At 49.8% G+C, this 15,393-nt stretch overlaps 1 protein-coding gene across 9 annotated transcripts in view; it reads right to left on the bottom strand.

The window, feature by feature from the left end:
* Nucleotides 1–1,357: 1,357 nt before the first annotated feature.
* Nucleotides 1,358–15,393, bottom strand: part of MTCL1 (microtubule crosslinking factor 1) — a 124,093-nt gene continuing 110,057 nt past the window's right edge. For 6 of the 9 annotated variants that reach the window (XM_045065382.1, XM_045065381.1, XM_004742720.3 and 3 more), the window contains 3 exons: nucleotides 13,918–13,949; nucleotides 8,091–9,615; nucleotides 1,358–2,553 (listed from right to left, as the gene is read on the bottom strand). In XM_045065382.1, coding sequence (XP_044921317.1) covers nucleotides 2,359–2,553; nucleotides 8,091–9,615; nucleotides 13,918–13,949 — 1,752 coding nt within the window. In that variant the 3' untranslated portion in view covers nucleotides 1,358–2,358. Of the gene's footprint in view, nucleotides 2,554–5,287; nucleotides 5,345–8,090; nucleotides 9,616–13,917; nucleotides 13,950–15,393 lie in introns of all 9 variants that reach the window. The other 3 variants (XM_045065384.1, XM_045065385.1, XM_013051389.2) reach the window with 1 other exon arrangement.

Consider the following 15,393-nt stretch of genomic DNA (forward strand, 5'->3'; position numbering starts at 1 on the left):
CACTGTTGGAGGCCCAGCCCTGTGATGGCACTTCTGGCACTTTTCCAGCTATGAGTGCCAATGACTCCCCTTCTTCCTGCCAGCCGGCTGCTTCCAACTGGAGAAACACTAATGCACCTTCCAGCATTTACTATGGGCACAGAAGTAAAGTTTGTTGACTTGTTAGGAGGAGTATTTTTTGCATTAAAAATTGTTATTGTGGTAAAATATACATTAGCATTCACCATTTTAGTCATTTTAAGGGTAGAGTTCAGTGGCATGAAGTACAGCCGTGCTGTGGGACACCATCCATTTCTAGAACTTGCCCATCCTGAACAGAAACTGTACTCATTCAACACTTACTTCCTGTTCTTTCCTCTTCCCTTGTAACCCAGTCACCATTATTCTCCTTTTTGTATCTATAAATTTGATTACTCTAGGTACTTCATAGAATTGGAACCATACACTGTTATTTTTGTGACTGGCCCATTTCACTTAACATGACGTCCTCAAGACTCGTGCATGTGATAGGCAGCACGTACGTGCCGGAATCTCCCGGCTTTCTAAGGCTGAACAGCATATTAGCGCATAGACAGACCACAGCTCGTTTATTCGCTCGCTGATGGACGGGTTGTTTCCGCCGGTTGGCTCCATGGGTCACGCTGCCGTGAACATCAGTGGGCTAAGAGCTGTTCAAGTCCCAGCTTTCAATTCTTCTGGGCCTACGACCACAGTTGCTGGAGCACAGATGATTCGGTTTCCCTTCAGGGCTGGTCATGCTGTTCTCCACAGTGGCTGCCCCAGGAGTGCCCCAGAGTTCCAGTATCTCCATGTCCTCACCAATAGTTGGCATTTTCCATTTTAGGGGGGGGGGAAATATTTAAAGGTGGAATATTTAAAAGTGGGAACGCTGGGAACAGAGTTTATTCTGTCAACGAGTCTAGAGAAGGACATTCGGCCTGAAGCAGTTCTTACGCTCTGTTTGGCAGCGTCACCTCTTCATAAACCCCTACTCTGTCACCCACTAACAGCCCGGAGACATCAGGGATGGAGGCACCCTCCTGGTGACTGGCCACTCCCGCTTTCCCAAAGAGGGGAGAAGGAGAGAGGCCGGGCACATTTGGACTTTGGATATGAGTTTCCTCATACCTCCATGCCTGCCATGTTTTCAGTCAGAATGAAGTTGCCTTTTCATCTACCCCAGCACACTCTTCCAGAGAACAGGGAAGCTGCGGAGCACCACATGCTCACAGTGTGCCCCAGTGAGGTGTGTCAGGACCTCCCCTCTCCCTCATTCCCCTTGCTATGGAAAACTGTCACTTGAGCCCTTAGGAGAGGGTGCAGGGCATGTGAAACACGAGGTCCCGGCACAGGCCACCATCTTGTAAAGGTTTTATTTCTACTTCATCATTGTCTCATACAGACTCTGAGGCACCATCCTTTGATTCAGTGTGGTACCCTCCTGACTTTTTGTAGTGCTTTTCCTTAAACAAGAAAACTTTGAGTAAACACTGCATATTGCCAGTTCATCGTTAACAATAATTTAAAAATGCCATTGCTGTTGTATCTCAGTGCAGGAGGACAACGATAAAAATACAGTACGAGGGATTCACAACGTATTACGGTGGGACAGGTGACTCACACTTAGGCGATGGCGAGACCACAGCAGCAGTATGTACAGGCACCCCAGCGCTTCGAACCCAAAGACGTGCAAGTCGAGTAGAGTACGTGGATTATACAGCAAATTTGGTAAGCCCAGCTGAGGACTCTGTACCTTTTCAAGAATGCGGACGTGTATCCCCTCACATAGAGAGGATGTCGGTCTTGTCGACTGGCTTCATGGCTTTTTCACTACAAAAAGTTCACTGAATCAGACAGTCTGAAGCATTTCAAAAATTCTTAAAAACCCAAGACACTGACAAAATAAAATTAACTTAACACACCCCAATTCAACGTGGAAATTAACCAAACCAAAGTGTAACAGTGCAAATTTAACAGAGAGGCAGCCAGTATCGAGAGCAAGGGTGTTCAGAATCTCTTAAAATGTACATCTTTAAAACTTTTATTGTTTAAATTTATTTATATCTTATCTAGCTTTTTTCTTGTTTAATATACTGTGTGTAAAAAAGATGGAGACAAAAATAGTTTTCTGAGCTATGAAAAAAATTAAGTTATTACAGGCACGTTTACGGTTTCGTTCTGGAAACATCTCAGGTTCACAGGTTGGACATTCAGCAGCTGTGTGTTTTTTTAAAAACATTCTTTGACCTTGGGAAAGCTAGATCTCTCCTTGTGGGCGGAGCTTGGTTGATGACGACAGTGTGGTTATGCAAATTACAGGGAATTATTCCCTGATAATCCATGCAAACTTTGCACTCGTCACAGGTGTGTCTTCTCCCCTGGTGGCTCCTCGTCGCCGAGCTCCTCCAATGAGGCTGGGTCTCCGGGTGACTGAGCCGGTGAGGCAGTGGGGGAATGTGAGGCCCAACGGGACGGAGGGCGACGGTTTGCTGGTCTCTCGGGCCTGGAGAAGCAGGGTTCTAGGGATGGAGCTAGTGCGGAACAAGGTAGTTCCTTCAAAGCCGAGAAAGAGAAAGACAGGATTACTCACACTGATAGGTCCCCTGGATTGGGGTGGGGGGGGGCGTGGGGTGTGACTCTCCTCAAACACACTTCTCAACAGACTCAAGTTCAATGCAATGGGTCAGGGGCAACTTCAGAACGTTAATTCATATTTTGCTCCAGGAGAATAACTTAAAGTGTTAAGTGAAAAATTCAGCACAGATGATCAGTGACATAGTAATGAGAAGATAGCAACGTATGATCAAAACATGGCAATGCAATGAGATGGGTTTTTACATGGCGTCTTCCAGATTGGGCTGGAGCCTATGGAGGTGGGGAGAGCCACCCGTCACCTGGTCACATCCTAACCCAGTTGATCCCATCCTTTTGGTCTTCCTGAATGATCTACTAGCCACAGTGACCTGGCCCTAACAGGCCAGCCTCCCTACGCTTTGGTCTGTTGGGAGGCCCACGAAGAGACCCATGATTTATCCAGCTGCATTAGCAACAACACTCACCTTAAAACGAACTCTGCTACTGCTTATTCTAAGTTGACTGGCAGTGGGTTAAACAAACTCCCACGGCATGGAAAAAAAAAATGCTGCAGGCAGAAATTTTAACTTCGTTCTGATTTTCTTTAATGATTCTTCCTTACTGCAGCATTTTAAAAAGGGGAAATCAGAGTGTGCTTGCGCTTGTCACAGGGATCCTACGCCCTCGAACAGATCGTGCACAACACACTCAACCAGAGGGCCAATGACCTGTCGGACTTCTCAGGGGCCTGCGCTCCTTTCCTGGTGTTAATGAGTGTAGAGCTACTTAGTCTGCAGGACAGGAAGCAAGGATGCCCACACTTGGGAGCATGCCGGTGCCCAGAAGAGAGTGGTGGGGGTGTGAGGAAACGGTGGGTTCCCTGGTGGGGGGGGGGCAGAACCCGCCCCCGCCCCAAGTGACACTCAAACGAGAAAAAGCTGAGATGGTAAGCCACTGTGATGAAGAACGACAGAGAACACAGGATGCTCAGAGCCTGTCAGAAGGGCGGCGGAAGACCGACAGAGATGGGACAAGCAAGCGCAGAGGCCAGGATGAGGACGGTTTGGTCTGCGGAGCAGGGAGTGACAGCAGAGAAGAGACAGTGAGCTATGTCGATGAGCAATGGGAGGAGGTGGGAGGGCGGAAGGCGGAGCACGGCGTGGTCCTTCTGGAAGAGTGATGGAGTGAGGTGGTTCCCGCCTCCCCCGTGGGCTCAGTGGAAAATGGCTTTAACACTGGAGACGACTCTTAAACATCTCCTGCCTCTTTGTGACTCTGCGTCCTAGCAGAGGATGGGGAAGCCTGGATTAGCAAAGCACTCCGCTGATGGGAACCATGACAACCAGGAAGACCTCGCCCACGAAGCCCAGCCTGAAATAGCTGAGATGCAAATTGAGGGGGTTCAAAGTGGGGGAGCTGTCCTCCCCTCCCCTCAGCCCGCGGGTGCACATGCGCCGGGGTTGCGTGGCTTGGGAAACCTGCCACGGCTTTGTCTTTTTCTGTCTCTGCTCCTGGTATTAAGATTTGCATGTTGTGTTCTGTTTGTATTTTGTGTGTGTTGTGTAGTGTACGTGTGGGATCGTGTTGGGTATGAGGGCTGCGTTGTATGTGCCGTGTCTGAGGGCATGTGGCGTGTGTGCACTTTGTGTCATCTTGTGTGTGTCGTGGGCTGTATGTGCTGTGTAGGAGTGTGTGATGTGTGTTACATGTGTGGCAGGTATGTTGAAAATGGGGATGGCTGCTACCATAGGTTTTTTTCCCCTGACTCCACAACAGCCCTTTTCTACCTGGCTGATGCTGGACCAGAATGGGCTTTTTGATTAGACCGTGTGAACCCCTAATAGGAAGAAGTGGGGGACCATGGGTTTAAGCATGAACTTTCTCTTTAGTAGTATACCAGTATATACAAGCAAATGATCTTGTCCTTCCCTGAGAGGCTACTGCAACTGGCTGTGTGGCCATTTTATCTTGGGAGCACCTCCTTCATCATTGAGAGCCAAGTGCATTTTTGTATTTAGCATTCCGAGTTAAGACCTGTGGGTGAGGTGGGTGGGTGACCAATTCTTGATCAAAGGTTAAGTTGGGATTTTTTTCCCATGCCTCCATTCAGGCTCAGATGACAATCATGAGGCTATTTTTTTGGACCAAGGGATGGCTTTGTTGTTGATTCATCCAACAAATATTTAGTGAGCGCTTACTAGGTCACCTATGGTGATCATCTGGAAGGACAAGATACATTTGGATTTATTCCTTCTGGTGCAGTTGTTGAAAGAGAGAAAAGCCTCATCGCATTATGGTCACAGCTCATTATAGCATCTGGTGGCGTGTATGTGCCTTAGAACACCAGCGAGCAGGTACAGGCTGACTGGGAAAACGCTGGGCTCACAGACCCCCCATAGGCCAGGCCTCTGTGCCCGACACAGTCCCCTCTCCGGCCAATATCCCTTTGCCCTCTGGAAAGCAGAGAGCGGAAACGTTAGCAGGATTTCTTCACAGTGAGCACTTGCTACTCCAGAGAGCAACTGGGGATGTCTACGCCTGCCGACTGGCTCCTGAAGATGGACTCCAGGCCACGGCAGGCTGGCAGCGGGCTCTCCGGACAGGGCAGATCCACCTGGCATGATTCGGCCTCATTTCTGAGTGTCAGATACCAACCCCAAATTACACAGAGGACCTTTCCAGATGGTGTGCAAAGAAGGTAGAAAGCACTTACGGCGTGAGGCAGGCAGGGCTAGAGTCCCCAGGGGGCAGTTAGTAAGACAGTTTGGTTCTGGACAGAACAGACAGAGAAAGAAAAGAAAAGCAAGTAGGTTGGAAAGTAGTTTTTAAAAAAGAAGAACAGTAAAGGTTTAAAGTCAATAAGTCTGGTGGCAGCTCCAGGGACAGCTATCAGGAGAGACGTGAGGCCCGCAGAAGTGGGCAGGTGCACGCGCAGGTACGCAGGCCTCTCTCTGCCGGGGTCCCGGTGGTCCAGCGCACAGAGGGACCCTCACGACAGAACAGCAACAGACCTCTCCCTCCCGCTTTCTGTTCCTCCCTGATTCGCCCTGTGGCGTTTCACGTTTCAGAAACCCTTTGGCGCGCATAGGGATAGAAGCCACATGACTGCTGTATTTGAAACAGAGGATTAAATGGTCTGTTTTAGTTGCAACGATCACGTGGCCACTGCTCTCACTGAGAAGTTCCCTTCACACTGTGCACTAGACACGGGAAGAAAGAATAGCACTCCATTTCCAGATTGTTCTCTTCTTTCACACCACAACTCTCCTCTTAGCTTCTCTGCAGGGTAGAGCTGGTACTACAGCTTCAAGAGAAAAAGAGGATAAATAGAACCATGGGGGCCGGGGGAGGGAGAAAAGACAAGGGAGATTTCCCGTTGTGCCCCACCCCCGCCAGGGAGGTCCCCTGATCGGGCATCCGAGGGTGTGGACAGGGAAAGGCCCACAGCCGGGCGCTTGGGGCAGGCTGGATAATCAGCATTAGTCCTGGTGATTCCGGAATGAAAACCCAGAACTACTTACTCCATAATTTATGGAGTGGTGGGAAAGTTTCCAATGGGCCTAATACAGGAAGTCAGTTTAGACAAGGAGGAACTCCAGTGGAATCAAGAGTCAGCAAAATTCCAACAGAAAAGGAAAAGAGAGCCCACAACATCTAATCTCTGCCACTGGGCGCTCTGCGCAGGTTCTGAATCTCCGAGCTTGGCCAATCATCTCTTTGGTAGCAAGCACACCCAGTGAGAAGAAAATCTATAGCAGACATTCCACAGAGGCCCTGACTGGTAGGCGGACAGGCCTAGTTCAGTCCTGATAAAACCGGTTTCATGCCTCGTGGTTGTGATTTACATGAAGCGGTTGTCTTTCTACTATCACAGATTGCCTGGAGCGGTCACTGTAACTCAGAACCCTTTTGGGTTCCTAAACATTAATTTCTCTTTAGTTTCTAATATTAATGGAATTAACTGCAGACACAACCAGGTAATGTTTTGGGTTGGAGCCCTCATTTCACCAGATGCTTCCAGAGCCTTACGAAGGTTAGGGCATCCACCTAAATAAGCCCTTTGTGGCAGGAAACTCACTGACCTCAGGCCCCTGGAGGGATGGGGTAACAGAAGTCCACACAAGACACCATTTGTCACCTGAGAACACTCAACCATGGTATTCGTTCTTCTCAGCGTACTAAGCAGCTTTATCACAAAGACACCTATTCCAAACGTGGCCAATATACTATCATTATGTTGAAAGAAATGGCCACTGCCATTTCTGTAGGGCACTGGCAATGCCACATGGTTTAAACTCTACATTTTGAGTTGACTGTTCCTGGGTGGGTTTCACTGGGAGCCACCGATTCCGCACCACCCCCCCACCCTGCCCTGCACCAGGAAAATGTGGAAACTCGCCTGCCTCGTCTCCCAACAAGGCTGCCTGGGCCATGGCAGGAGAGCAGGGCCGCAGCCTGGGGAGTATGTCTCTCTTCTCTGACCCTCGCCATATGCAGGAGCTACCTGGAGAATGGTGACAGGTATCTGGACTCCACGGGGCTGGAGTCTGTCCATCTGGGCTAGTGGTGAGCCGGCCTCACCCTCCAGTCTGCACGCGGGATCCCCGACCCAACAGTGTCTGATGGAGGCGGGGACTGTGCGCCGCCCTACCGCACCAGGCCCCTACGCGTCTGGTCCCAGCATAACCGTCAGACTTTGTTTTGTTTCACTCACTCTTGAAGTGGAAATGCGGACTGTTCTTAAAGTGGTGTGGTGTGGACATATTGCGTGTGGAAACACGTGAGATCAAAATTCAAGGCCGGCCCATTGGTGAATAATGTTAAGGGGAATGTAATAATAATTGCATAATAATCACAGGTGCTGGCATGGGTGGTCATATACAGTGTGATGGTCATACGAGAGACGTAAGGGGGATAACAGTAATCATCACATTGTAGGAAGGCAGGATTTTTGATCTTATCCATCTGCCTCACCCAGTTTTATGGCCAGGGAGACAGAGGGCTGCTACTCTGTACTGAAGCCAGCACTGGAGTCCAGACCTTCTGGGACGTTCCACGTTATCAGCCTCTCTGGTACACCTCTTGTGTTGTCCCAGATAAAGATGTGGAGCACTCAGATAGCCCTGATGTGACTCCAACACACCTCTCACACACGCACATTTCTAGGACACAAGTTCACACAGAAAGAGGACAAATTATAACCCCAAGTGAAAGGCCCAGATAGACAAGCATCAATCACCTAGACCAGAGAACCTGAGTCAAACCCTGAGCTACATCTTCAAGAAAAGATCACCGAGGACAAGAACATGAACTTTTCTTTAGGAGTAACCCAGGGCTTGTGTTTCTGCCTATCCAGTTCTCCCAGAACTTCTGCATCTTCCAGCTCACAAGAACCCATTACAGATAAGGATTCTTGAAATCAGATGACCTAACAAAACCCCAGGTTTACACATCTTTTCTGAGCATTTAAACAGAAGAGCTGGTGGGGTGAGGGTTGGAATACTCAGCCTTATTACCTCGATGGACCCTGGTTCAGCTTTGACTCTTTCTCCCGTGTGGTTGTCACTGTTAAGACTTGGGGGCGCGTGCCTCCTCTCCTCCTTTAAGGCATGCTCCAACAGCTTCTTGTTGAGGATCCGGGCTACGTTCTCAGCGAGTGTGTAACCAGGGGGAGCGGATAAGTCCTGCCTCAAGGGCGTGCCCTCTCCCCCTTCCTCCCTCCACGTCTCTGAGCCAGCCCCGATGGGGCTGGGGGACCGTCCTCGGGAACTGGGGCCTGTTTCCTGGCCTGGGCCCAGGTCTGGCCGAGGTTCTGCTGAGCGAGACCGACTCCCGGCTCGTGTCCCCTTCTGGAAGGAGTCCTGCACCACGGGGCTGTGGTCGATGATGTTGAAGAGGCTGGAGAGGCCATCGTTGATGGCGGTGTGCACGGGGCTCTCTCTTGTGGTGGTGGAGCGGGCCCAGGCTGACTCGCTGCACCCCTTTGGGGCTAGCCCCAGGGAGGTCCTGCTGTTTGGCGGATCGGCTTTGGGAAGGGGCTTCCTTTGCAGCTTGGGAGACCCATACTTGGGGGAGCAGCATGTGCGTTCAAACTTGGCCTGCACCTTCTCGATGGCGGGGGCCACCTGCCTGCTCCTAAGGCCACGGGAAGGAGACGACGCGGGCGTGGCACCACCCCCTGCCTTTGGCGTGAGACACTTATGGGGGCTGCTGGTGATGGTGCTGCCACGTAGGGCTTCGGTCTGCAGGCCAATGTTGATGGTCTGCACGGTCTGTGTCCCTGTTGTCCGGGACCCATTGGTCTGGCAGGCCATGTCCTTGACAGGAGGCTTGGCGGGACCGGAGCATATGGCATTCCTAACGGAGAAGGCCACCTCCTTCATGTCATCACTCATGTTCTTGGACAGACTGTGTAGTGGGGAGGCGAACCCCAGGGGGGTGCAGAGGGGGCTTTCCAGGGGGCGCAGTCCTCCCTCCACATAGTCCCGGGGGTGTCTGGAGGGGGCACAAGGCCACCTGCTAAGCACGTGTTCTGAGGGACCCCCCTTTGCGTCTCCAGCGCCCCCTCTGGCTCTGCTCGTGGGAAACGGGCACTCGGGCTCCGACCGGCCCTTGCCCTCACCCCCGGCCACCACGATGCTGTCCATCCTGCGGACGGCGGGCGGGCTGTGCAGCACCCGCACCCCCGCCTGCTCGGCGCACACGTGGCTCCGCAGGGGCTGCTTCTGGCAGTGCTCTGGGCTGGTCATGGTGTCCGTGGTCATGGTGACACTCGTGGTGAGGTACCAGGAGGAGTCGGGGAAAGGCTCCGCGCTGGCCTCATTCCCTGCCCGCCCCCCCTCGGTCCTGTCTGCCCATGGCTCCGGGGGCCTCTCCTCCCAGCTCTTGCTGTTGAACTCCTCGATGTACTTCAGGTCGTCCGGAGACAGGGGCGGGGTGACGTCCTCTTTGCTGTTGGCAGCCGGCAGGCCCTTCTCCGGCAGGAAGGGAGAGACGTCCATCAGACGCTGGAACTCAGACATGGAGGACACAGACACAGCCCTGGGGAAAGTGGGAGAGAAGAGGGTGTCAGCTGCCCGCCAGCCGAGAAGCGTGCTCACCCCCGCCCCTGACCCCGCAGCTCGTGGGTCCCGCCCCCGTGCGGCCGACTGTGCGTCAGTCTCCATCCGCCTCCACTACCCGCACATCTTCCAGCCGCTCGATGTTCTCTGCTCCTGAGCCGCCCCCGTGCGTGTTCAACAGACTCTTCATGGCTCTGGAATTGTTCCGGGAGCCTTGTAGGAGTCAGAGTTTCATACAGGCGGCCCTCAACTACCATGGAACGAGCAGGAGGCTGGGGTCTGGGGGATGGTCAGAGCTAAGCTCCAAACCCACTTTGGAAGGCTTTCATTTTGGCCTGTGGTTGCTCCAAAGCAAGAAGGACACCTGGCTGACGAGTGCCTTCAATCCCTAACCCAAAGGAGTTTCCAAATCCCCGGCACCGAGGCAGGTGCTCGAGCTACTGACGGAAATACTGCTCCGTCCTGATCCAAACCTGGCAAATGGTGTGCGCCAAAGGGGTCGATATCACAACATCACAGGTATAATCTGACATCCTGTTCATCCGCCAGCCTCATCCTCTGCTGGATGAACTTCTGGTGAAATACCATTGACCCCTGAACATCACGGGGGTTAGCTGGTCCCATCCCCATGTAGGTGAAAATCACGTACAATTTCTGACTCCCCCCACACTTAACTACTCATAGCCTACTGTTGAGCAGAAGCTTTATTCTTAAGATAAGCAGCTTATATAACACATACTTTGGGGTATGTATTAAATACTGTATTCTTGTAATAAAATAAGCTAATGAAAGAAAATGTTATTAAGAGAACCACAAGGAAGAGAAAATACATTTACAGCACTGTACTATATTTACTGGGAAAAAAATCCACATCTAGGTGGACCCGTGTAGTTCAATCCGTGTTGTTCAGGGGTCAACTGTACTAAGGGTGATCCCCAGAGGCCAAAGGGAAGATGTGGAGCAAAGGAGGGAAGTGGAAGGTGTGACAGGTGGGCACGTGATTTCCAAATACGACTTCCTACAGAAACTCCATCCTGCCCTGCTGAAATCCACCACCAGGGCTCAGGTCTCCCCTCCCCCCACCTGCTCCCTCCTGTACAGCCTAGCCTGTGCTGTGTTCTTGCTCCTCCTGGATCCTTGGACGAAAGGAAGATGCCTGCAAACACTCAAACACATGGGAGGGTGAAGAGGTCTGAGCTGAAGGGACATCCAGGGTCGGGGGAGTGCTGCCCGATGGGCGTGGTTTTGGATGTAGATTCATGGATAATTAGTGCTTTCATTCCACGTATTTCTAGTTGGTATGAATTTCCCTACTGCCTCCTATAGGCCAGGGCAGGCACCATATGAGGTGTTGGGGATTCCAAAATGCTAAGACAGGAGGTTGCTGGAGCGCTTAGGCACCTTGTCAACCCGCTGGACCTTCTGGCCAGAAATGGCTCCTGTCGGCGTGCAGGCAGGGGCATATGCAGACTCACTCTCTCTGCAACGAGACCACTTTCTCATAGGACAACATATTCCTATCTGCACACCCCAAACAGAAGTTTAAATATTTAGGGTTTCAGACCAGCACAACTGGGTCCCAGAAGGAGCGTGCATGGGCCAGTCTACTGCAGAAACCATTAATGATGGTGAGGCTAGAACTGGGGTCTGTGTACCACATGGACTGGATCACAGAACCGGCAAAGACCTGGGTACCTTTGCCCTCACCCTGGCTTGCCACCCTGGGGTAAAAAGACAGAAGGTTACAAATGATACCCATAGGCTTTCTATCTTGTTATTTCTCACTAGAGGCAAAATTTAGTGATTTTTTGTTGTTGTTAGAAATAATCTACAAACTTTCCCATGGGCCCATGAAGAACAGCAAGCTGGCTACAACTAGCACTGAAAAGAAAAAGAAATAGGAGGGATGGGTCAGTTTATCATAGATATGAAGCCTTCCAGTAAGTGTGATTTTTCTCTTCTTGCCTCTAACCAAGTCAGGGAGTTGCTGAATTAATAATGAGCTTCAGATGCCTCGGTGGTGTGGTGGGTTAAGCAGCTGCCTTTGGCTCAGGTCATGATCTCAGGGTCCTGGGATCGAGCCTGGCATCAGGCTCCCTGCTCAGCGGGGAGTCTGCTTTTCCCTTGCACTCTGCTGCTCGCCCTGCTTGTGCTCTCTCTGTTAAAGAAATAAAATCTTAAAAAAAAAAAAAGATAAGCTTCAGAACGTTGTTCACTGGGGACTGGAAATGCCCCGTAGGTACTGAAACCCCAATCCTTTCCACATTTCTTGAACATGGCTCGTCTGAGCCCCGTTTCTGCCCACAGAGGAACTAGCCTCAGAGTTAAGCCAGTGCACCGGTCTGGGGCCTTTTTGCTCCCAGGTGTTGGATGGATCTCATGGAACAGAGGTGACGTGGGCAGAGAAAGGGAACATATCAGCCTTAGCAGCGGCCAAAACAAAACAGATACAAAACCAGGACACGCTAGAAATGTGCCAGTGCATAAAAGCGCACAGAAGAAAGTATTTGGGGGGGAAGACAGGAAACTGCTAGAACCAAGAGGGAGAAGGGCATAGTGAGGAAAACACGTGTACTTTCTTGCCTTAGACATTTTGATACGTACTTTTATTTTTTTTTTTTAAGATTTTGTTCATTTATTTGAGAGACAAAACACAAGTGGGCAGAGGGACAGAGGGAGAGGGAGAAAGAGACTTCCCGCTGAGAGGGAGCCCAGCACTGACCTGAGCCAAAGGCAGACCCTTAACCAACCGAGTCACCCAGGGACCCCTAAAATGTAAGTTTTAATATTTCTGATATTGCGTTATTTAAGTTTTAATTTAGGATTAATTTTCTAAGTATGGATCACTTTTGAAATTAATAGCAGCAATAAGATAAAAAATAGGGGGCACCTGGCTGTCTTAGTCAGTAGAGTGTATGACTCTTGATCTCGGGGTTGTGAGTTCGAGCCCCACATTGGGTGTAGAGATTAAAAAAATAAACTTTTTAAAAAAGATAAAAAATAAGAGCTACTAAGTGAAGAGTTCTGTGAAGATAGCTAAATTTTGTTGACCACTTACTCTGTGTCAGGCATTGCTCTGTTTTATGTGGAGTAACACATTTAAGCTGTGAAGAAATGGAAACACCTTTTGTTTACAGATGAGGAAACCGAGGCACAGGGTGGTTACCGAACTCATGGCTGGCGAGAGCAGATGTGCATTTGAAACCAGGCTCTGGCTCTTGAATGCGGCCCTGGACTGTCCGAGAATGACCAGACAAGACAATGTCTGAAGGACAGAAATACACCATAGGTGTTTTGGATGGCTTGGGATGAATCCAATACCGGGCAAAATGGGAAGGAGACAGTAATTCATGGACCCGAAGTTCACAGGAAAACCAGGAGTGAGGAGATCTGGAAACAGCGAACTGCCCTGAGGAGAAGTTTCCTGTGGTGGAAATAGCATGTGTTCGTCTATAAAGAAAAAGCATGTGAGTGGGGATGGCGGGAGTTGTGTACAGGAAGTCTTTCCTCTCAGTTGTGTTTTCTTTTTTTTTTTTTTTTAAAGATTTTATTTATTTATTTGTCAGAGAGAGAGCGAGCGAGAGCGAGCATAGGCAGACAGAGTGGAAGGCAGAGTCAGAGGGAGAAGCAGGCTCCCTGCGGAGCAAGGAGCCCGATGTGGGACTCGATCCCAGGATGCTGGGCTCATGACCTGAGCCGAAGGCAGCTGCTTAACCAACTGAGCCACCCAGGCGTCCCTCAGTTGTGTTTTCAATGTTTAAATATAAACAAATTTGCTTAGATATGTCTTTTCAGATGTATCCTATCATACGAATGACCTAAAATGGATGATAATGAACATTGCCAACATCACTCACTTTGTATTTACTTTAAGGTTTACGGACAGGAAATATGTTAATAAACTCTCCTGGTAGAACTTTAAATGTACAGTATATAAAATGTCTCCGAGCACACTGGAAAGAGGGATTCTTTCCAGACTAAATGAGAAGGGAGGGGTTTCTGTGGACTGTTCAGAGACCACTAGACACAACATTCCTTTATATACACGATACACAATTGTAACTGTTCTCACCATGACACTAACACCCACAAGAGTACAGCGTCTCCCTGGCCTTTCTATGGCAAATAATTAATAATAATAAAACAACTACGTACTCAGAAGTCTTACTTTAAGTCATTCTCAAGAAGGTGGTTACCACAGGTTCTGGTGACAAGATAGAATTTTAAGACTGAGAGGTTTTAATTTCAGTAGCTGACTATTGTTTTCATCAGTCTTACTTACCTTTGAAGATTTCCTTTGTGATTTTCTTCTTCCTACAAAGAAGAAGGTAGATCATCTGAATCAGTTAATATGGTTGCCAGGCCCTTTCAATGTGCTAAGTAATCTGTTTTGCGCTTTGGCCACAGGAAAACCCCATTTAAAATGTACACCGAGGCCAAGTTTTGGTCAGGAATGCTCCTGCCCCTCAGCCCTTTGAAGTATAATAATAAAACCAGAACCCACAGTGTGATGAGGGGTTGGAGCTCTGGCAGTCCAGGGAGGTGCCCATGTGAGTGAGAAAAATTGGCTATATACTTTGTCATGAAGAAAGTGCTTTCCTGGGTTTCTGCAAAGGAAGCTACCTGTGTAAACTTCAAAGCTGGCTTTTGTCATGACCTGAATACATCTGAATGTGTGTGTGCGTGTGAGAGAGAGAGAGAGGAGGAGGTGGGAGAAGGGAAGATGTGCACTCCCCCCCAACCCCCGGCCCGGAGAGAGGAAGGTGGCAGCTATGTCCCTCAATCTAAGCCTCAGTGTAGAAGGTGATGCAGCAGCCTCTGGCTTGAGCACTTCTGTTGCAAGCTTTGCCATGTGGAATCAGAGGCAAGCTTACAAGAACGTCTGCTCTGTGGCAGCTCAGTATGGGGCCTGGTCACTGTGGACTCCCGACCCGGGTTTGCTTCCTCTCTGCTGTGCAGCTGCACCATGGGAATTGCCAGCAGACCAAACAGGATGGCATCCTAGTGATGGCACCTGGCCCATACTGCCAAGAAGGTATTTGACCTCACAGACACCAGACCGAAGTCTAACTGGCCCCCATTTCAACACTACTTGACACCAACTCTTCGAAGTCTGCCTTTGGACAGGTTAAGTGACAGGTACAGCAGCTTTTAAACTGACTCACAGGTAATGATTCCTAAAATCCAACCCGGTTTTAAAACCCAGTTGCAGAAGGGCACCTGGGTGGCTCAGTCGGTTAAGTGTCTGCCTTTGGTTCGGGTCGTGATCCTGGCATCCCAGGATAGAGCCCCACGTCGGGCTCCTGGCTCAGCAGGGAGCCTGCTTCTCCCTCTCCCTTCACTGTGCGCTCTCTTGAATAAATAAATAAAATCTTAAAAACAACAACAACAACAACAAATAACAAAAAACAAAACCCAGTTGTAGAAAGGGCATAACCACAAAAACCTGACATTGAGCTGTGGAAATCTGAGCCCAGAGTTGAGCTTACTGCATTGTTGATCTAATTTACGCACAGCTTCTAAGTGCTGGATTTCCCCCACTTTGCAGAGAATAAGAATTTATAGCATGTCATTGTTTAGTAACACTTAGCATTTCCCAATGTGAGGTACCTTCTTTGGAACAGATTTTTTTCTGTTACCAGTAAGTGTTAAGAATCAGAAGGCTGCGGTGATTTAAAGAGAGGTTGCAGACCTATACTTCCCAGAATGAAAGATCTCTGTGTGTTTTCCTGGACCTGCTCATGGGTGAGACCAGTGT

This window comes from Mustela putorius, unplaced genomic scaffold (genome assembly GCF_011764305.1).
Source record: "Mustela putorius furo isolate JIRA1106 unplaced genomic scaffold, ASM1176430v1.1 tig00003858_pilon_pilon_pilon, whole genome shotgun sequence".
In the NCBI taxonomy this organism is placed as follows: domain Eukaryota; kingdom Metazoa; phylum Chordata; class Mammalia; order Carnivora; family Mustelidae; genus Mustela; species Mustela putorius.